Source organism: Misgurnus anguillicaudatus, chromosome 19, assembly GCF_027580225.2.
Source record: "Misgurnus anguillicaudatus chromosome 19, ASM2758022v2, whole genome shotgun sequence".
NCBI lineage: Eukaryota > Metazoa > Chordata > Actinopteri > Cypriniformes > Cobitidae > Misgurnus > Misgurnus anguillicaudatus.
In genome coordinates, this window is record NC_073355.2 from 29,335,981 (window position 1) to 29,357,611 (window position 21,631).

The 21,631-nt window shown below is 36.1% G+C and overlaps 3 protein-coding genes across 9 annotated transcripts in view; 2 read left to right on the plus strand and 1 right to left on the minus strand.

Annotated features, from left to right (window-relative positions):
* The first annotated feature begins 149 nt into the window (after positions 1-149).
* ciita (class II, major histocompatibility complex, transactivator) lies at positions 150-18,330 on the plus strand. 3 transcript variants are annotated; one of them, XM_055194178.2, is made up of 20 exons: positions 150-1,275; positions 4,799-4,837; positions 4,982-5,044; positions 5,146-5,181; positions 5,605-5,685; positions 5,769-5,822; positions 6,019-6,171; positions 6,278-6,364; positions 6,445-6,495; positions 6,618-6,737; positions 12,012-12,107; positions 12,186-13,869; positions 14,731-14,910; positions 15,061-15,126; positions 15,247-15,327; positions 16,743-16,826; positions 16,914-16,997; positions 17,104-17,187; positions 17,388-17,471; positions 17,849-18,330. In XM_055194178.2, the coding sequence occupies exons 1-20, from the start codon at positions 951-953 to the stop codon at positions 17,922-17,924; spliced, it is 3,528 nt and encodes a 1,175-aa protein (XP_055050153.2). In that variant the 5' UTR covers positions 150-950; the 3' UTR covers positions 17,925-18,330. The 3 variants fall into 3 exon arrangements, with proteins under 3 accessions (XP_055050153.2, XP_073713474.1, XP_073713475.1); XM_073857373.1 differs by having other exon boundaries at positions 5,608-5,685; XM_073857374.1 differs by lacking the exon at positions 150-1,275 and adding an exon at positions 3,689-4,474.
* Positions 18,331-18,392: 62 nt separating this feature from the next.
* dexi (Dexi homolog (mouse)) lies at positions 18,393-20,008 on the minus strand. The gene is made up of 2 exons (XM_055194188.2): positions 18,889-20,008; positions 18,393-18,809 (listed from the first exon to the last, which is right to left on the minus strand). The coding sequence occupies exon 1, from the start codon at positions 19,327-19,329 to the stop codon at positions 19,060-19,062; it is 270 nt and encodes an 89-aa protein (XP_055050163.2). The 5' UTR covers positions 19,330-20,008; the 3' UTR covers positions 18,393-18,809; positions 18,889-19,059.
* Positions 20,009-20,138: 130 nt separating this feature from the next.
* clec16a (C-type lectin domain containing 16A) overlaps positions 20,139-21,631 on the plus strand; it is a 114,588-nt gene continuing 113,095 nt past the window's right edge. For 2 of the 5 annotated variants that reach the window (XM_073857376.1, XM_073857380.1), the window contains exons 1-4: positions 20,142-20,361; positions 21,008-21,136; positions 21,247-21,373; positions 21,463-21,618. In XM_073857376.1, the coding sequence (XP_073713477.1) occupies positions 20,288-20,361; positions 21,008-21,136; positions 21,247-21,373; positions 21,463-21,618 (486 nt within the window). In that variant the 5' untranslated portion in view covers positions 20,142-20,287. Of the gene's footprint in view, positions 20,362-21,007; positions 21,137-21,246; positions 21,374-21,462; positions 21,619-21,631 lie in introns of all 5 variants that reach the window. The other 3 variants (XM_073857378.1, XM_073857377.1, XM_073857375.1) reach the window with 3 other exon arrangements.

Consider the following 21,631-nt stretch of genomic DNA (forward strand, 5'->3'; position numbering starts at 1 on the left):
TCTATTAAATTTTATTGCATTGTGTTATTTTCTGAATTGCAATATATGCTAGAATACCTGTGATAGCGTGGTGTTCTTAATGCAAAATGCAGATGAGGTAGCAGGTAGGTGTGGCAGGTTTAGTTCATATGTAAAATCCCACAAGAAAATCCAAGCATGTTTGCTATACTCTATATAAACACACATTTTTTGACTGAGCCAATCTACAGTATCAGTCGCCTACATTTCTCCTTTGCTGTTTTGTTGTTTGTTATATTAGTAGGTCAGCCGAAGTTATCTCGATACCATAACATTATCACTGTGTATCAAAGTTATTCCCAGACCAGAATTTCAGGGACTTTCCATTAGTAAGGTCTGACATGATTGGTGAGATTTGGTTATGATTCATTTGGTACCTCAGCAAAATTCTGTCAGTCTTTTTTAAAGGCCAGCTAAATGTACAGGTTATGAATTTTATTTTATTCTATAGAGCAGGGTAGACATCTTATGTGTTATCCACATGCATTTAGTTTTAGTTTCTCAGACTAACTGCAATTTGCTGTTTATAAATAAATATATATTTTATAATTACAATCTACTTATATTTTAAATAATTGAATGAGTGTGGAATGCATGACACTGTACACTAATAATTTCATTATTTTCTAATATGATCAGGATTTGGTCCTTAATGGGACCTAAACAATTGATTTACTTTCATATAAATTCCTAATAACAAAAGAGAAGTGAGATAAAGATGTGGTTACTTGATTTGTCCATGACAGCACATTAGCTACCAGGTTATTATGGAAAAGTACATTTGAAACTGTCCTCACCAGACCTTGCCTTTTGTCAGGCAGCGCATCAATCTGGTGAGGTTTTACTTGTGCTTCTTTCTATCCAGGAACAAAAGCAATACATATTTGGCTTTAGGTGGCATTTATCTGGCAAAGAGGAAATGAAGTTCCAAAATGAGCAGCTGTTGCGCAGTCATGATTTCTTTTGAAGATGTACTGTTTCAGGTGAGAAAAGCTGTACAGGTTGGCCCCAGCCTCCTGTATGATCTTCTCAAGGAGCTGCATGAAGCTGGAGTCTTCTCCACAGAGTACTACAGGTCTCTCTTTAAACACCGTGAAGTTGCAGAGGAAAGTCTGTGTGAAATCCTTTTAAATGATGAAGAGGATCTGGCAAGGAAACTCTCTTTACCTATTTGGCAAAAGTGGGATATCAGCCAAGTTATTTTGGATTCAGCTTTGAGCCAGGAAGAGGATTTAGATTCATTTCTAAATGATCCTGGTGAGTTGTATTTTGAAATATAACATTTGATTTAATGCGTTTATCATTCTTGTATTATGGTATAGCATTGTGTTTTGGGATCATGTCATTTTTTATTTAAAGTCACAGAATGATTAATGTTGCTTTTGTCTTAAAAATTTTGTTTTAAATTGGCCTTATTTAATTAAATTACAATTTAATAGTTTTCCCGAACACAAATAGTTACCTTAAAAAAAAAAAAATAGAAAATCATAAATTGCGATCTACATTAAATTTAAATAAAAAACGGAATTTCAGCATTCAGTCAATTTTAATCCTGCGTTGTGTTCTGTCCTATATTTACACTCAACATGGGTAAAAAAAGAACCCAGCCATTTAATTGAGCGCAATGTTTACAGTGTACATTTGCTGAGCAAATTCAGCGTAGATGTGTTGTGGCTGCTGCAAGACAATGCTACTCGACATCAATGCATTTTGCTGAAGCTATAATAAGACCTGCAGAGTCTATGCCTAGTATAAAAGTTAAAAAACTGCAAGTAGACACTCCTTAAATTTTGTAATGCCTGACATGACTGTGATAGTAAAAGAGTGTTTACACCAGCAAACCACACCAACATGCAAAACGAGTGTATCTGAAAAGAAGATGGCATGACTTCAAGGAAAAATAATTTGGTCAAAGGATGTTTGGGCTTTTGGAAATAAATGCACATTTTGAGACGCACTGTAAAAAAATTATGGAGAAATTACAGTTTTGCTGTCAGCTGTTTGCTTAAAGTTCATTTAACTTACTGTAGATTTAAATTTGTTACTGTCAACAGTTTGTTTAACATTAAAGGAACTCTCCACTTTTTTTGAAAATAGGCTCGTTTTCTAGTTCCCCTAAAGTAAAACATTTGATTTTTACCGTTTTGGAATACATTTAGTCGATCTCCGTGTCTGGCAGTATAATTTTTAGCATATCTTAGCATAATCCATTAAATCTGATTAGACCATTAGCATCGTGCTCAAAAATAACCAAATAGTTTCGATTTTTTTCCTATTTAAAAATGGACTCTTCTGTCGTTACATCGTTGTACTAAGACCGACGGAAAATGAAAAGTTGCGATTTTCTATGCCGATATGGCTTTGAACTATACTCTCATTCTGGCGTAACAATCCCCTTGTTAACTTTCAATAGCATGGGACTACTTTCATGCACTGCGTATTTTTAAATAGGAAAAATATCGAAACTTTTTTGAGCGCAATGCTAATGGTCTAATCGGATTTATTGGATTATGCTAAGCTACACTGTAAAAAAATCCATAGAAATTGCAGCTGGGTTGCCGGTAACTTACCGTAGATTTAAATGTATGTTATTTACTGGCAACTTTTTGTTCAAAGTTAAATGAACATTTAACATTTACAAGTTGTCTTTACAGAATAAAACTAAAAAAACAGCATCAAGCAAAACATTCTGTGAAACAAAATCTGAAGCAAAAAACAGAAAAAGGTTGAAGATGATTTCTGCTTCCCAGAATGCTTTGCATGAGGCTGTTATTGTATAGTTTTATTCTGTAAAGATAAAGACTTGTTAATATTTAACATTTATTTAACTTTCAACAAACTCTTGCCAGTAAATTACATAAATTTAAATCTACGGTCAATTACCGGCAACCCAGCTGCAATAACATTGTAATTTCTATGGAATTTTTTACAGTGTATGCTTAAAATGGTACCGCCAAACCCAGAGATCTGCTATAGATTCCAAAACGATAAAAATCAAATGTTTAACTCTAAGGGGTTGTGCACACCAAAACTTTCAAACGGGGTTGAAAACGCCTGGACAACGCCGAATGCCAGCTGCTTTTCAGCTGAGTGTCAGCTTTCTTCAGCTAAGCACTTTGGTAGCTCTGATACGTCAGCTGTGTGACGGTTGGTTGCTCTGATACTTGTCCCCCGCCCCTCCTTCACTGTGATTGGACGGCTGCGTGAGAACTAACATTGACGAGCGGAGCTTTTTACCCAAAGTTGAATATTTTTCAACTCTCAGCACTGAGCACGGAAAAACCGCCGGGCGCCAGTTTCCAGCGGTGAAGAAAACCGCTAGTGAAACCGCTTATTTGAAAAACGCTGAGCTTCCATTGGAAACAATTGAAAACATGCGCCGGCTGCGGACGTAAAAGTTTTGGTGTGCAAGCCCCCTAAGGGAGCTGGAGAATGAGCATGTTTTCAAGAAAAGTGGAGTGTCCCTTTAAATGAATATTACACATTAACAAGTCTTTGTCTTTGCAGAAAGAACTGAAGTGACAGCCTCATGCAAAGCATTCTGGAAACAAATTCTAAAGGAAAATACTGAAAAAGGTTGTTGGGGATTATTTGTTCCCAAAATGCTTTGCATGAGGCTGTTGTTTTATCATTTTATTCTGTAAAGACAAAGACTTGATGTTTACTGTTCATTTCACTTTGACCAAACTGTTGACAGTAAATAACATCAATTTAAATCTACATTAGTTACTGGCAAACACCTGTATAACTACAGCAACATTTTTACAGTGATCTCATCAGGAGTCAAATGCTTACTTATTTGGTTGGTTGGTTTTTGGCAAAAAAAAAATATAGATTACAAGTGTTATATAAGCAGGCAACAAATGGGCCGAGTTAACAATGGAAAATACCTGCCAATCCAGGGTGGTGCATTTCCCTGTATGAGAGCCAACCTTTGAAAAAACAATGACGGGCATTACCAGACACCACAGGTAAACCAGCTGGTTGATATACATGTTAAACAAGTCTAAAGAAAGACTAAACTGTAACAAAACTTTTTTTATAAGAAGAAGAAGAAAATAAATATGAGCGATTGTCCTGTACGTAGTGCATCATGTCTGCAGCAAAACTGCAGCTCAGCACCTTCCTCATCTGCAGTCTCCATCACATTAAGTGCACGTTTATATAAATAAACTATTAATAAAATATAAAAACTGAAAGTTTGGGGTTTTCCAAAAGACCGGCCAAATAATATTGTGGGCTGAATCTGGTATGTGCTAAACAAACCAACTCCCATCTATACCGAAAGTAAAAGTAGTTTGGTGCCGTTCTGGTGTTGGCTTTACCAAACAATGCAGCAGCCTCAGTGTGTTATGTGAGGACAAGTCGCGCGTTTATTATAAAGCTTCTTATCTATCACTTTTTAATTTATGGAGTAATAACTTTTTGATGAAGATGGAATATCCATGTGAAACAGGTAAAGAAACCATTTTCAATTTAGTTTACAGTTTTATATTTATAATGGGTTTGCGTCGTGCAAGGTTTTTTCCTCAAGGTACACAAAAACCAGTATATTATATAAACAATCGACAGAAATTCTAATTAGACCAGTCAGACACATGTTTTAACATTAAGTAGTGGCTTTTCTCTCAATTTATTTTTCTGAGAGAAAGCGCGCTCTGACTGCACCATGACTGCATCATATCTGCGCCCGTGCGCGCCACGAGCTGTTAACAGTATTAATGTGTGACACGTTTATGTAATTCAGCCAAATAATGTATTTTACACTTTCTTACTACAGATGCTGAATCGTTAGACATTTTCTCAGAACTTTTACCTGGTGAGTGGAAGCACAGTATTTTATCAAACTTGAGGCAAAATATAAAGTTTTGCTAGTGAATGTAACAAATGCTAGTCTATGTATGCCATTTCTGTAAATGTAAATCTATGGCTGTAAAATGTATTTATTTTTACTCTTTGACAGGCGATGTTTTCTCTAAAATTCTTGACTCCATTCTAAGTGAAGACTCTATTGAAGACATTTTGGGTCAGTCTTTGTGTTTTATCCTATTAAATAGTTCAGGCTACTTCTGTAGCATGTATATGTTATGTGAATGCTTTTAAATTTTTACCTCTGTATGTCAACAGATCCCATTTTCTTCGAAGATGATCTTGATTTTCAATGTAAGACTTCATTTATTCACTGTGACTCAATAATTTACTGTCAGAAATAAAGGTACAGAAGTGGTCACTGGGACAAAAGTATTGTTAAAATACCCTTTATAAAGGTCTTTATAAAGGTCCTAATATGTGCCATATAGGTACAGATATCCATTTGAGGTACCAATATCTACCTTTGAAGTACCATTAAGGTACATGTGCACCCTTTAGGTACAAATGTGTACCTTTTGAAAAGGTACCGCCCCTTTCAAAAGGCCCAGCTTTTGTAACTTTATTTTTAAGAGTGCTTTAACAGAATCCTTCATGAACCATTTGTTTAATGTTTAATATTGAATTTGCATTACATTTGGTTTGGTAACAAGGTGAACCAGTTTCACTAACATACTTTTTGGGATGTTTTCTCATATCTGCATACTGTACACACAGCAGGTGAAGCAGACATAACCTGCACACTGACACCAGAGATTGCTGCTATTTCAGACAAAAAGACAAATAGAAAACGAAAAGGTAATGTCATTTCTTTTAGATGCTTTCTTCCTAAGGCTTTGTGTTGAATAAGTAATAATAAGTCTGTAAAAAATGTTTTACAGAGATAAGGGAAACAACATCTAAATCTAACAAAACTTCTACTAAGCGCAGAAAAGGTAATTGAAACATAAATAAACCATTCCTGAATCTGAAGTGAGATCCAGACGTGTTGTTTTACAGTATAGTCTTTGCGGTTTGTAAATGTCTTCAGAAAGAAAAATAATGATTCAAACATTTATTTATAAATGTGCCTCTCATAATAATGAAACTGGAAGTAAAACAAAGCTTAAATATTTAATTTGTCTGTTTTAGTAACGGCGAGTTCAGAAAGTCCCCCTAATGGTACGGCCAGCATTACTTCTGAGGGAAATTTCCATTTCAACCACAATCCTTTCCAGCCTGTAATACACGTGCCCCTTAACAGCATAACTTCCTTTGACAGCCCCCCTCTTTTGACCTCTAGTGGTGAGTACATATGATCATCAAATAAAATATACAGCATTCGATTTATAGTCGGTTCAAGAACTATGCCTTGACTTTGATCAAACACTTGTGCTTTTGGATCCTTCAGGTGGATCTGCATTGCAGATACTCCAGACCCTCGGTTCCCCCCAACTATTCGGCTCTGTGGTTCCACTGAGGCCCACATATGTGATTGGTGAGTCAGGTGTAATAGCATCTTTGAACTGTTGCATGAGCCTGCATGTTTCAACTGTATCTACTTTCCACATTCTGTAGTGTCACCGCAACCTGTAAGTCCAATGACGCAAATACTTCCTGTTTCACCAGGTAAGTCGCATTACACAGGGTGATGTTTCATGAGGGACAATGCATATTCAGATTAACAGTTGTATTGGAAGATGAATCATAGGGCAGGTTAACAGGTGTTAACTGTGTTCTTCCTCCTACAGCTGATGGTACGGTTGCTCCTCCAGAACTCACTGTTGCTGTGCATCCAGTCGGCTCATTATCAGACAGTGCAAGCAAGGGCTTGCCATCAGCATCTGTAGACACTCTCTCCCCTACGAAAGGTAGGCCAGTGTTTGAAGCCAAGAAAGTGTGCATGAGTTAGGTTTCATTTTGATGCAGAAGATACACTAGAAGGTCTCTTGCATTTTCTGTTATTTAAATCAAGGGGTTTATATATACTGTGGGTCGTGCAAGGTGACTTAAATGTTGCTGTGAATGGCACAAAGGATGTTTTGGGAACCCCTTGTTTAAATAATTAATCTAAAACTTTACTCTTGAACAGGGTAAAGTACACTGTAAGTAAGCTGTCACTAGGGGGGTGCACCTAAAGAGTTCATATTGGTACCTCAGAGGTACTAAGATATTTTGAGAAATGTTTGTAACCAAACCGTTTGTGGACCCCATTTACTTCTATAGTATTTGCTTTTCCTACTATTGGAAGTGAATGTGGTCTACGAACGAATTGGTTACAAATATTTCTAAAAATATCATCCTTTGTGTTCATCAGAACAAAGAAATTTTTACAGGTTCGTACCCATAGATATGTATAAAGGCTAGATGTGTTACGGCGGAGTCTCTAACATCATCACCTGGCGGCCATCTTACCACAGGCAGCTCGCTCACTCGTAGCATTGTGTTTACTGGTGCAGGTACTTTTAAATGACCATAACTTGCTCAAATTTTCATACGGTTTGGTTTCTTACAAACGTTATTAACGTGGCTATAATTCTGGATGCTTTAACATGATTCATGAAAATTATTCATTAAGTATGCAGTGCCATAGTTACATCTCTGATGTTTATAACAAACCAATCCGTTTGAAAATCGATAGAAAATTGAGCAAGTGCGGACGTTCCACTCAATTGGCCAGCAGCGCGGGCGAGACATCTCTTTTATACATATCTATGTTCGTAACAACATGAGAGTAAGTAAAGGATGACAGAATTTTCATTTTTGGGTGAACTATCCCTTTAAGGGACCAAAAATCAACAAATTAATCAGCCTAAGCAATATATCAGATAGATCAGTTATATCAGCTATCACTGATATAAATTATTTCTTAAAGGCAGGGTATCTGATTTTGAAAAATGCTAACTTTAGCCTATAGCACTGAAATCACGATCCCACCCTCCGTTCAAATCACCATCCAAAGTCACACCTCCAAAACACATGAACACGCAAAAACCAGAAGCCCACACGTCTTATTCAGCAGTGAGAAAACTTTGCAGTACAAAGTGAATAACATTACCCAAATATCCAACATAAACAACTGTTTTAAATTGGAATTAGATACAGCACGTTTTCGGTTGTTTAACGTTAGACGTAATAGTTTGCTTGTAATTTTGAAAACATAAATATCGTTACGCTAATTTTTATAAGGTTACACAAACTACATAAGCTACATAATGTTTTATCAAAATCAGGGCCATGCAGAGACCTTTGAAAGGGGCAGGAGCTCAAAGTACAAAAAGGGCACATTTTTGCGCTGACACGCACACACGCAATTGAAATCAATAACAAAGGAAAACGGAAGACCATTTTAAGTCTAAAATTTTTCAGTAACACTCTACTTGAAGGGGTGTTCATAAGACTGACCTGACACCTTCATAAACATGACATGACACGTGTCATGAACATGAAGGAGATTTTATGCATGTTCATGGCAACTGTCATTAAGTATCATTCGTTTAATTATGTCATTTTTGAGATGACATTGTTTGAGATGTCTTTGTTATGACAACTTGACATTAACCCATACATCATAACTTGTCATAAATCTGTCATAAACATGACATAGCAGAATAATTATCAAACTTAAGAAACTACCTAGCTTAATGGGTTAACGTTACATTAAACTGTAATTTAAAAGTCATTAAGTGTTAATACTCTGTCAAATAATTTTAAATACCTTAACAAAATGCAACAGACACGTCAAAATATTATACTTAACTTTATGTATGTGCACAATACATAAAAAAACTGACAGCTAACATAACTTGTTCTTCCTCACACACAGAGGGTTCTGATATTTTCTGACATTGAAGAAAAAAATAATTAATTAATTAATTAATTACAGTTTTTCTCAGTCGCTTTGGTGCATTTCTCACATCACTATTTACATTTGCACAACAGTTAATGCAGTTCTCAAAACAATTAGTACAAACTGCAAAACCTAGTTGATAATCTGCAAAAGCGGGTCACTTGCACAAAATGGATAGTTCATTCCTCAAAAGCAAGTATTCATGTCAATGAAAGTGTCAGTGTCATCAAAATGAAAAGTCCTCACACCATTGTTTATGAACAAGATAGTCAAATGGCTCAACCATGTTTTCATTATGACAATTTACTCTATAAATGTTTTCCAATGCAAAAAAGTCAATTCTTGGTGACACTACCTGAAAATGCTCAAGACAGCACTGTGTACTATTGCACAGCTATTTGAAAAATACAGTGAAGTTACACCTTACTGTATTTAGTGAGGTAACTGAGTACAAGACACTGAATACTGTATGTATGTTTCACATTTTCACTGCATATGCTCTTTGCAATTCTAATTTGTTCACAGTATTGTGCAAAATAAAAAATACACCCTTCTTTACAATAAACATAAACTCCCTTTGGGTAGAGCTGTGAACAACTGTAAACAATATTTCAGTAAATATTGGAACTGTGAACCATATTGGAACTAAACATACAACACACATAGTACTGTAATCATTCTTGCACGTCTGGCCACACTCTAAGAAACAAACGGTGCTATATAGAACCAAAACTGTTGCTTTGGATCGTAATCATAGAAGAACCGTTTTTAGTGCCATATAGCACCGGTGATGCACCAGTGAAGCACCTGTGTAGAACCATATAGGGGCCATATAGAGCCACTATAGCACCAAATATGGTTCTACATAGCACTATATGGTTCTACACAGGTGCTTCACTGGTGCTTCACCGGTGCTATATGGCACTAAAAACGGTTCTTCTATGATTACGAGCAAAGAACCACTTTTGGTGCTATATAGCACCGTTTGTTTTTAGAGTGCACATAATTTCAGAAAATGCTCAATCTAGGAGATATTTTCGAAAAAAAAAAAGATTTAAAAAATGATTTTGACAACTAGTTCAAGATTTTTGTATGTAATGACACAAGCAATGAAATGATGACTATTAGTTTTATATGGAATGACTATTCAGCATTCACCAGTATAGTCAATTTTGACTGACATGACTTAAGCAAATGATAATGTTATAAAACAGCAGAGAATTGTATGAAAGCAATTGATGCATGTCCAAAAGCATTTGCAATTTGTTCGAAAGAATGAGAAACTGCTACTATGATGTGCACAAATGACTAAATGTTGTGGAGGTTGAACTAACTGTTGTGCAAATGTAAATAGTGATGTGAGAAATGCACCAAAGCAACTGAGAAAAACTGTTTTTACAGCTATATGGACCCAACCCTGTACGCTTTACCCATAAATGCACTGTTTTTATTTAATTTTTGGTGAATCGGTCTTCAAATGTAATAAAATATAATGGTTTCAATTTTAATAATGATAATAATAATAATAATTGTTATTATTATTATTATTATTGAATGGTTTAATTTATTTGTTAAACACATGGAGGAAACTTAAAAAAACATTATGAACTAAATAATATTATTGACGTTGTTATAAAACTATTTGACAGAGTATTAAAACTTAATGACAAATTATATTTTTTACCACTGTAGTGGAGGTCAAGAAAAATATATATAATATAAATAAAATTCCATTTGTATCCCTGGTAAAAAGTTGTCAGTTATGTTGTCCTGGTAATGTCAAGTTGTCATGACAAGTTATGATGGTTTATGTCAAGCTGTTATAACAAAGACATCTCAAACAATGTCATCTTTGCGTTAAAAATGACAGAATCGAGCGAATGACACTTAATGACAGGTGTCATAAACGTGCATAAAATCTCCTTTATGTTTATGAAACGTGTCATGTCATGATTATGAACATGTCTTGTCAGTCTTATGATCACCCCTTGAAGTAAAGTGTTACCTATTTTTCATAATTTTCCTTGCAAATAGAACGAGACAGAAAAATCTACATAGACAGAGTTTTATATCGATATATTTGTGCATTTGGCAGACGCTTTTATCAAAAGCGACTTACAGTGCATTACAATGTATACATTTTGTGTTTGTGTGTGTGCGTCAACAGTGTGCAGTTTTGATATTATATGATATTATTTATTGCATTGTGACATTTAAGATACACTCTAAAAACAAACGGGGCTAAATAGCACTAAAAGTGAACGACCGTATTTAGCACCGTTTGTTTTTAGAGTGTATTATTAGGTTCACAGGCTTGTGTTTTTTGTCATATTTAAAATATAATTATATTCTAATATAATTATATGTTTTGTCTTCTTTTATTCTTTTTTTTTGTATGTTGTGATTTCAAATGATGTGTTATTTGTATTCGATGTGAAGCACTTTGGGCACCTTGTGGTTGCTGGAAAGTGCTATAGAAATAAAGTTGATTTATTCTAATCCTGTTCTGAATTTATTCTTTTTAATTATTCAAATACAAATAAGAACAGCATTCATGAGGATAAATCAGGGAATTATAAAATCAGTATAAGCCTGTTTACCAGTGATGTGAGAACTATTTTTATGGCACTTATGATAGTAATTATGATCGTAATTTGAAGTATGAATAGTTTTCATCAAATAACAAAGACCAACCCCTCGAAGCCTGCAAATCTGTTCTCCCCAAATAAAAGTGAGTGAACATACGTGCATCATTGTTTATATTTGTATGCTATGTGTAGATGTTTAGCATGCTGTATCTAACGTTACTTGCATCAATCGTTCTAGAGAGGTTACACACAGCAATATAAACAAAAGCATTCTTGTACGATAATAATAAGTAACGTTAACAAGCATACCGCTTTGGTCAATGCTGACTCGAGGGGAATCCTCCCTGTACTCTGTATTGTGTCATAGTAAGAGTTTGTGGGCACGCTCGCGCTGTGAGCTATAGGGATCGTCCCTGAAGAGATTGTCCGGTGAAAGGTCAATAGGTGATAATTTTACTAATAGTTAGATTGGGCAGGCCTTAAAAAAGGGCATTTAATTACAAAAATGCCTTGACAAAGTGGTGCTTTGGTCATTTAGGGGTAAAGGGGCAGGTGCTCGGGCACCAGTACCCTGCCTTTAAGCGATGTGGGATTGCTTCCTTTTTTTTCTCTGCATGTACTAACAATTTTTTAAACGTTTTGTTAACGTTTATGGTCATAGAATGGTTTGCAATAAGTATATATATATATTTTTTTTGTGTTGCTAGTGACAAGTAGCACCACAGCGTTTTCAGATGGAAAGCCACAGAACACCGATTCCCCACCTCCTAAACCAGCTACAAAAGTGCGTCCGGAAGCACCAAGTGAGTAAACAATGTGGTCAGTGCGTTAGCCCTAAATAGTGCCATTGTTCAAAATATGACACATTTTTGTTTTTTCAGAATGTGTTAAGGACTTTATTCTTCATGCAAAATCCCATATCAGAGAGATCTGCTCTCGTATGCGTGGGGGACTGGGAATGGAGTCACATTACATCAACATGAACCTGATCCAAAGGAAACTCCTAATCAAATCTGGCAAGAATGCTAACAAGTGTTTGGAGAAAGAACTGGTTGTAATCAGCGACTCTGAGCGTAAGAGAAAAAAACTGGATAGGAGTCAAGTGTTTCATAGCAATGTTTCCAGACCAAAACAGTCCATAGCTCTCCTTGGGAAAACCGGGGTGGGAAAATCCACTATGATTCAGCGCTTGTGTTTAGACTGGGCGAGCGGCAGCCTGCCTCAGTTTCAGTTTGTGTTTTTGCTGAACTGTAAAAACATAGACCTTACAAAATCTAACTACAGCTTGAAGCACTTACTGTTCGATTTGTCTGTATCTCCTCGCTGCGAGAAATCCGATGCTGTGTTCAGTCATGTTCTCTCTTCTCCCGAAGACGTTCTCATTATTTTTGATAGTTTTGATGACATTAAAGACTTTGAGGGGCTCCTTCAGTCCCCCGCTAAATCACCCAAAGACACTAAATACACCGTTAAACAGCTGTTCTCAGGTCTGTTCCAGAAGGAAATTCTGCCGGGCTGCACGCTTCTCATTGCCACGAGACCTAAAGACGTTTTAAATCAGGTGCTGCGAAAAACTGACAGTCTTTTGGAGCTTTGTTGCTTCTCCCCTGAAGACATAGAGCTCTACACAACCAAATATTTCAGGGACTCTTCCATTCAGGAGAAGGCACTGCAAAAAATTAAGAATGAAAGGTACATATTCACTTTATGCTCCAACCCATTGCTCTGCTGGACTACCTGCTTTCTGCTGGAGCATCAAGACAGCCACGATGACTCTTTGCCTTCAACTCTCACAGACTTTTATCTAAAAGTGACCTCCAAGCACCTGCAGCTGGCCGGCCGGGAAAACAGCTCATTATCTAACAATAAAAAGAAGGACATCCTTCAATTGTGCAAAATGGCTTGGGAAGGATTCAAGAATCATAATACGCACATAAACCTCATCGATTCTGCAGAACTGGTGGACTACTGTCTCAAGAGTGGCATACTCGCGTCGCATGGAACGTCGGACCGTCGAGAAAACCACTTTGAAGATCTTTACACCCAGAACCTTCTAGGTGGCGTGCACTCGGTGCAGTCTAAACAGGTCAATGAAAAAATGCTGCTGGCACATAGTGTGGTCCAGCAGAAGAAACGGAAAGTTCAGGGGGAGTCGCAGGATGTGATGCAGAGGTTCGTCACGGGGCTGCTCTTTCAGAAGGCTCCTTCGGGTGGAGTTTGTATCTTGGATAGCAGCATTGACATTCAGGCCAAAAGGAAAGCTGTAGAAACCCATTTGCGTAACCTGAAGCTAAATGAATTTACTCCTGCCAGGTTACTCGAACTCTTTCATTGTGTTTACGAGACCAACAACACCAAATTTGCAAGAGTGATGTTGAAGAACCTTCCAGACAATCTGTCGTTCTGCGGAGCGCAGCTTAGCCCGTCGGACGTGTACGTCATATGCCATCTTCTTCGACACGCCACGGCATTGAAACGGACCTTCTCCATTAACCTGCAAGATACATGCATTCCTATTAATGGACTCAGAGAGCTGGTGGAGCTTGAATGTATAAAATCTTTCTGGTGAGCGATTGTATGCATTATCTGGGTGATTCTCATGAAATCCAGACTTAGAAGGTGTCCAGCATCAGATTTTTTAAAAAGCCCTTGAAGCCAATTTTTTTTGCACAGTTAATATTAAGGCCTGAACTTACTATAACTATTATTTTTAGAGGATTTAAAACATATTTCCTATAGAATTATTTACATTTTTTAGATTATCATTCTAAAAAATTATCATTACCGCAACATGATATTACATTAAATATATGCATTTACAAACTCATGTTCCGGTAATGAGAGCTAAAAAGTTGTCTAGGTATTATGACAAACAAAATTTCAAAAAGTTCCTTTTTAGTGTTAGTTAAACTAAAAAATAAGTGTCTTGTTAATGTTAGTTCCTTAAGGGCTTAAACAATGATTGAAGATTGTTGCGGCGGATGAGAACATTGGTCTTGGACACATTTATATTCCTTATTATTTTCTCTACATTTACCAATGATCACCAAATACCACATGTTTCTTTACTGTAAATGTTTATAGTATAACATGCACTGAAGCTTTTTATTTTTTAGATTTTTTAATTATAAATATTTCCATGTCAAAGAACCCAAATCCAGTCATGGACACATTGCGGTAATGAAAATTTTCCCCTTAAATGTGAAAAAACAACAAAATTGCTTTGTATGATGTCATTTAAAATCATGTGCAAAATAGTACATAAAGAGATGTTTGTAACTGTATGCTTCTTATTTTAATACTCTTACTTTGCATTTACAAAATGTTTCATGACACATCATAAGTCTAATTTCACGAGAATCACCCATCTGCACTATTAAGAATGTTGCTTTCTTGGATTTATTTATTCGTTTCTTTTTCAATTAGGGCACATACAGCAGACACCATTGCATTGTGGGAGGACTTGGATCAAAGAAAAGATGAATTAAACTTGAAAGGTGCCATTGAGAAATTCACCTTAAACCCACTGAAGGCAACACAAGGGTACCACATAGAGAACCTGCCACTTCTTGTCCACATTCATAGGGAGAAAAAGTTACCAATGAGGTAATGAATCAAATATGCATTATTTTACTTTTGTTTTGTGTAAATTGTAGTTATTCCTGAACACAATGAAAATTGTGTTATTTGTAATCGAGTGACTGCATTCAAGCCATGGTTTTGAATAATGGTGTTGATGTTGACTTGTGGTTTCAGTGAATTTGTGTCTTCGTTAAATGAAGGTGTACCAGCCCTCAGTCATCTTCAGAGACTGGAATTTGAGTAAGCAAATGTCCCTCCTATTCAGATCAGCTTTCCACCAATGCATTTGTTCTTTCCTTGGTGTTATTTTTATCATGAGCAAAATTACATGATTAACTTGAGTTGTGTTTTTTACTGTAGGCTTGGAGTCCAGAATGGTCCTGAAGTTTTCCCTAAACTCATAGAGGTCCTGCCTTCTCTGCAGTCACTACAACATCTAGAGTGAGTAACCAAATGAATTCAGACAGCTTGCTAATACTCTGTCTACAAATAATATTGTGTTTATGGGTGATTATGTAATTGCAGGTACATTTGGTGTCCAGTCATAATTTTTTCAGCTTTTTCAAATGGTTATCATTTGAATAATTTTAATAATTGGTACAAGATTTTACAGACCATAACAATTCTTGTATAATCTTATATAGCTTAAAACGGTCATGACATGTTATTTTATTATGTTCTTTGAGGTGTACTTATAACAAGGGCTGCACGATATATCGCATGCGATATCATGCGTATCTCGTCAGTAAAGCAGATTCCTTGATTAGTAGTAAACCGCCATGACCTGCTTTCAGATGGAGCGGCATTTACTACACAAAGCTGTAGTTCCCTGACAAGCTGGGCCATGTCACATACATATCGCAGGCGATACGTTCGTGATAATTACTGCGAAATTGCCCAATGACAATCACATGCGAGTTATCGTGCAGCCCTACTTATAACATTACTCAAGCTTTTTGGCAAAAAAACACAAACTTTGGCAAATCATGACCATTTTCCACCCTGTTTTTCATCCTCTCATTGATTTGTGTGTTTCCCCTTTAAGAGCGTTCGGCTTGGCTCGGTGTCCCGCTCACTGCTATGATTGACAGCCTACATGCTGCTGCTACTGCGCAGTTTTACTACAAATACAGCTTCTTAAACATTTTGAGCACATTGTGTGTTTATTTATATCTCAGCCAAACACAGCTGAACATATAATTTTTAGCTAGTGTGTTCAAACACTGCAATGCCTTTATTCTTTTAAATGGAGTTTCAACCTAAATAATGCACTTCACTGTGAAAAACCTTTTCAAGTGCCTTTATTTTCAACAGTGTAGAGTAACAGTGTTGACAGTCATGTGTGTGTGTGTGTGTGTGTGTGTGTGTGTGTGTGTGTGTGTGTGTGTGTGTGTGTGTGTGAGTGAGTGAGAGAAAGGGAGAGTGTTTGTTTTTCTGTGTATGATTGCCAGTTCTGTTACTATCAACACTGTTAACTCCACCTTGTTAACAGAGTTTAACAGTAACACAATTGACACTATTTCGGGCGACAGGAAATCATGATATTCAGCTATCTAACCAAAAGCAAAAAAAAGGACTTTGGACATCGAATGTGCCTGCTATTTAATCATCAGGCTTTTGGATTTTTTGATAAGATCATGTAGCTCTGGTAAACATGTAACTTTAATATATTGTAAAGCACGATGCTAGCATCACCAAGATCCGGTTTAATAAATCGGAAATACACCCGCACTTTAATCTATACATTGAATACACTGTACATGCTTATATTGATACAAGATATTTTTTTATATACTGTGGTTTTCTGCTTTATAATTTTACTTTAGCAGCATTGCATCTTTTTTGTTGTCTTTTAGCATTGAGAAAAACAAAATTGCCGACTCTGGTGCTGAGAAGCTAGCAGGCGTTTTGCACTTTTTGGAATCCTTGAAATTTTTAAAGTAAGTTTATTCTGTGTCTTTCACAGTGATATTGATTTTAATGTCTGAAATTGTTTGAGATATTTAAACCCTCAACTTTTCCTCCAGTCTGTCTCAGAATTGCATTGGAGATGCTGGAGTGGAGAAACTGGCTAAAGCACTGGTATCAGTTCCTTCATTACAGAGCCTCAGGTACAAACACCTTCAGATATTACATTTGCAGTATTGTCACTATAAAAATGAGGCATTTTGAATAAAACAACTTTTCTCACAATGATGCCATTTTTGTCTCATATAGCCTGTATGGTAATCTTATTGCTGACAATGGAGCTGAACAGCTAGCCTCGGTTTTACCCGATATTAAACTATTGCAGGACCTGGAGTAAGTCAACTACAGTAGCTATTTCCTCTGAATATATAATTATTTAAATAAAAAATGTGCAGTACTTTTGGACATAATTTTCATGTTCTATCATGTTTAAATTAGTCTATGGTTTAAATTCAACTGCAAGTTTAAAATGCAAAAAAGTATTGTATTTTATTATATTATTATTTATTCATTGTTTGTATGATTATTTTCAGTGTTAAGTTTAACAAGTTCACAGACATTGGAGCTAAAAAGCTCAGCACTGCTCTGAAAAGCTGCACTGGAATGAAGTCTTTGGAGTGAGTATTTTTCAACTATCGAGCATGTTATGACTTTTTTCCATACATGGTCTGCTAGACCGAACCTCATCTAAATTGTTTTTCACCATAGTCGCCCCCACCATAGTCTTTGGGTGCTTATATAAGAATGTTTTGCATACTTTTCTTGTAGCAAAATGTTTTTGTAAACTACTTTGCACAAAAAAAAGGAAATAAATATCACAGTATGGCTCATTCAGTAGCAACTTAAAATGTAGTTAAATGTTTCAGCTATTTCCATTAAATTCAGTTAACACAAAGAAAGTAATTAATGGTAGTACAGATAGTTAAAATTACATTATCTAACTACGTGCTTTTCATGATATGCAAATAAATTAGTTTTCCTTCTTCCTCCACAGGCTGTGGAATAACTGCATTCCATGGGGAGTTTTTGAACATCTCCATCATCAAGACCCACGGATTAGATCACTTTGATGTACAATACATATTTAAATAGCTGCTGCTGCACAATAGATGCTATTACGAGCAAGGTTTCTTATTACAAAATCATAAATCATCATAAGATTCAATACTTTATCAAAACACTAAACTTTTTCAAAAAACAGCTTCATCTTCTCCCAAAATAGTCAACATGACTGACATGTATGGTATATTACAACTGATTTGCACTTTGCACTAACATTTCTGTATTTGAATCACTAAAATACTTTTTGTTGATCTTTTTTTTTTTACAAAATACCTCTTTTACTACTTTTTGTTACAATAAAATATGTTAAAAAGTGTTTTTTTTATTTTTATGAGTCAACTTGTCTGTAACATTGTAGCAATCTGTGCAATAGCATCTATTGCTGATGCTTTTACAATAAAAAATGAAAATCTGCTGCTATGTTAACATTATTTAAATTTTCAGCTGCGGTTGTGACACAGAATGAGTAAAGAAAGTCAAATGATTCATTTATTAAATATATATATCCTGTGCATAACTTCAATCAAATTCCATTTTCAGGTTCTTACAAAGATGAGGTTCATAAGAGCAGTCCTATTTCACCCTGTTTGTATTGCTTATTTAAGTTGTATTAAAACAAACATAACTGAATATGAGTGCTCCTAAACATAGTTACATGACAAACTCCTTGCAGGGTGTACACAGAATCCAGTTTGAGTACTGATTCCCAAACTAAAAATAAATAGGCTAATGTACTATTTATATTCACAGAAGTGGGTGGAACCTGAACTTGATCTCAAGAGACGCAGACTTGGCTGCTTCATAGAAACCCCACCCAGCTCATTCAGCTTATCTGTTCCAAATAAATATTCCAAGCAGCTTGGTAGTAGGTCAGTCCTTTGAACCTGGACAGCCTGTGGAGACATAACCCATATTATGTTATTTCTGAATGTGAATCATGACATAAAAACTGAGTTCTTGAACATTACTTACTTATTCATAATAGTGAATCTTTTATAAGTTGACCACTGATTCTTCATAACTTCGCAGAGTTTCTCTTTGTCAGCGGTTCCTGAGCAACCAAATGAAATATGATCCCGATATTCTCCTCCTACCCCACAAAAGCTTTGGTTGGGAGTGCCAGTCATGTTCTGCACAGGTTGTTTATTCCAAATATCCCTCAAACACATCCAGTTCAATGTCCGTGTCGTAGGGAATCGAGGCTGGATCAGACAGGACCCCTAAATCCACCAGCGCCTGGTCCATATCCTCCGGCAGGAATACTATCCCTACATTAAGGACTATGTATTCCATTAAAAATGCATAGTAGAGAATTAAAACATTCACAAAAAACAGGCCGAGATAAAACATATATGGAAGCTCGGTGATGAATGACTCCACTAAATCGAACTGAGAGTAAACCGACTGTGTCATAGAAACCAACACATTGCAGAGCAGGCTATGAGTGAATAAAGCATTGAGTTTACACGAGACAGATCAGTGTGTGTGTGTGTGCATGCATTCATAACAGTGCACATAACATCTGCCCTAACATCAGACACTGTTTATAATGGTTTTACAACACAGGTAAAGTATGTTTTCCAAAAGTTAATGATTTGATAAAAGCTTATGTATCAACCACATGTTCAAAAGTCAGAAATCGTAGGCATCTGTCACTGTAGCTGCTGTATGCATTTCCACAAGCTGACGGTGCAGTTTTACAGCGCTCTCCTTTAATGCTACGATTTAAAGACTTTAAATAAAGTCTAAAATGAAACAATAGGAAAACCGTGGCAATGTCCATTAAGAGCTTACTGTGATGTCCTAAACAGCCCGAGTCGTTGAACAACAGACGTAAAGCCCACTCCTCCTTCCGATTCTTTGTCTTGTATGAACTTTTGACGGTTAGTTGGTTGAAACATTCATATTCCAATATCCGTCTGTTTTATTAAACACCCGATGTTTTAGCAGCCGCCTGGTATTACGGCAAACAAACACTGGGTCATTTTAAAGACCGGTGATGGCCCAAAATCAAAACCTTAATGAGCCATCTGGAAGCTCTGCGAAGACTTACAACGCGTGAAAAACAAAAACAAATGTCGCTTTCTGATGACGCCCCCAAAACGGCTGCGTCCGCGTGGAATTCTGGGAAATTGAGTTTATTGTAGTCTGACGCTGTAATTCAAGTCGATTACATAAATGTCTTTACTGAACTACATATCCCATATTTTCGTACATCTGCGGGTTTGTGGGCTGTCATGAACGCTAGGTCAGGTATGTTTTCATGTGAGGTTTCTGGGCCTTCTCTGCGGCGGATATGGATTCATTCGCCTGGCTTATTTAGTTAACAACCTAAATATTGCTATATAATTACACACACGCACACACAAAAATGTTTGGCCGTTCAAGGAGCTGGGTCGGAGGACAGGCGAAGTCCAAGAACATTCACTCGTTGGACCATTTAAAGTAAGTTTGCTGCAGCTAATACGTTAGCCTGCTCTGCTCGTGCAGGTTCATTTTGTGCCCGTAAATTAGCCAGTGTTTGTCATTGTCAGTGTAAAATCACTTAGGAAATAAATTTTGCTTTAGGCTGTTGAAACATGTCGGAGTTTGTTTATGTGCGGTGTTATGCTGAATAACTAAGTTAGGTTAATGCATACGTAGGAAGCTCTCAGTGTTAACGTAAGTCAGGTTACGCTGGGTTAGATCCTTATTTGGGTTTAAATGTAATAAATAGTCACTTTATTAAAACCCTAAAAATACTGCAGTAGCGTTATACTTCATAGCAATCTGATTTAAAAATCCTATATACCGTAAGTTACCGTGGTAAATAGTAAAGTATACTACAGTTTTTTAGAGTATCACGTCTTTATAGTAAATATTACAGAATGCTGTAGTATATTATACGGTACAATGTTCTTCTGTATACTAATAATTCTTTAGAAATACTAAATAGTATTTTCTAAATTATACTACAGAATGTTAGTTGTGGGAAGTACACTTCAACTGATCTGATGTGTGTTAAACTCTAAATGTAAATCTGTGTGCCTTTAAATTGTGATACTTAAAATGTATTTACATGTTTACTAATCTGGTTTTATTTTATTTCTAGGTACATGTACCATGTTTTGACAAAGAACACAACTGTGACTGATCATAACAGGAACTTGTTGGTAGAAACCATTCGATCCATTACTGAGATTCTTATCTGGGGTGATCAGAATGACAGCTCTGTGTTTGAGTAAGTTCTTGTTGTAGCACTAATGTGATTGGACGATTAATGCACTCGTATTAATTCACATCATATATATGGTATTTATGACAAAAAAAAACAATCCACTCTTTTTCTAGCTTCTTTTTAGAGAAGAACATGTTTGCATTTTTTCTCAACATACTACGGCAGAAATCCGGGCGTTATGTGTGCGTCCAGCTTTTGCAAACTCTTAACATCCTTTTTGAGAACATAAGCCATGAGACGTCTCTTTGTGAGTACATTTTCAAAAGATATGCAGGTTTAGAAGAAAACGTGTGTATTTATATCCTTAATGTTTATTTGTTTTCACTTTTTCTCTTTATTACTTGCTTTCCAATAATCATGTCAATTCCATCATTGTGCATAAATTTGACTTTTCCGATGAGGAAATTATGGCCTACTATATTTCCTTTTTGAAGACTTTGTCTCTGAAACTCAACAATCACACAGTTCACTTCTTCTACAATGAGGTAAGACACATTT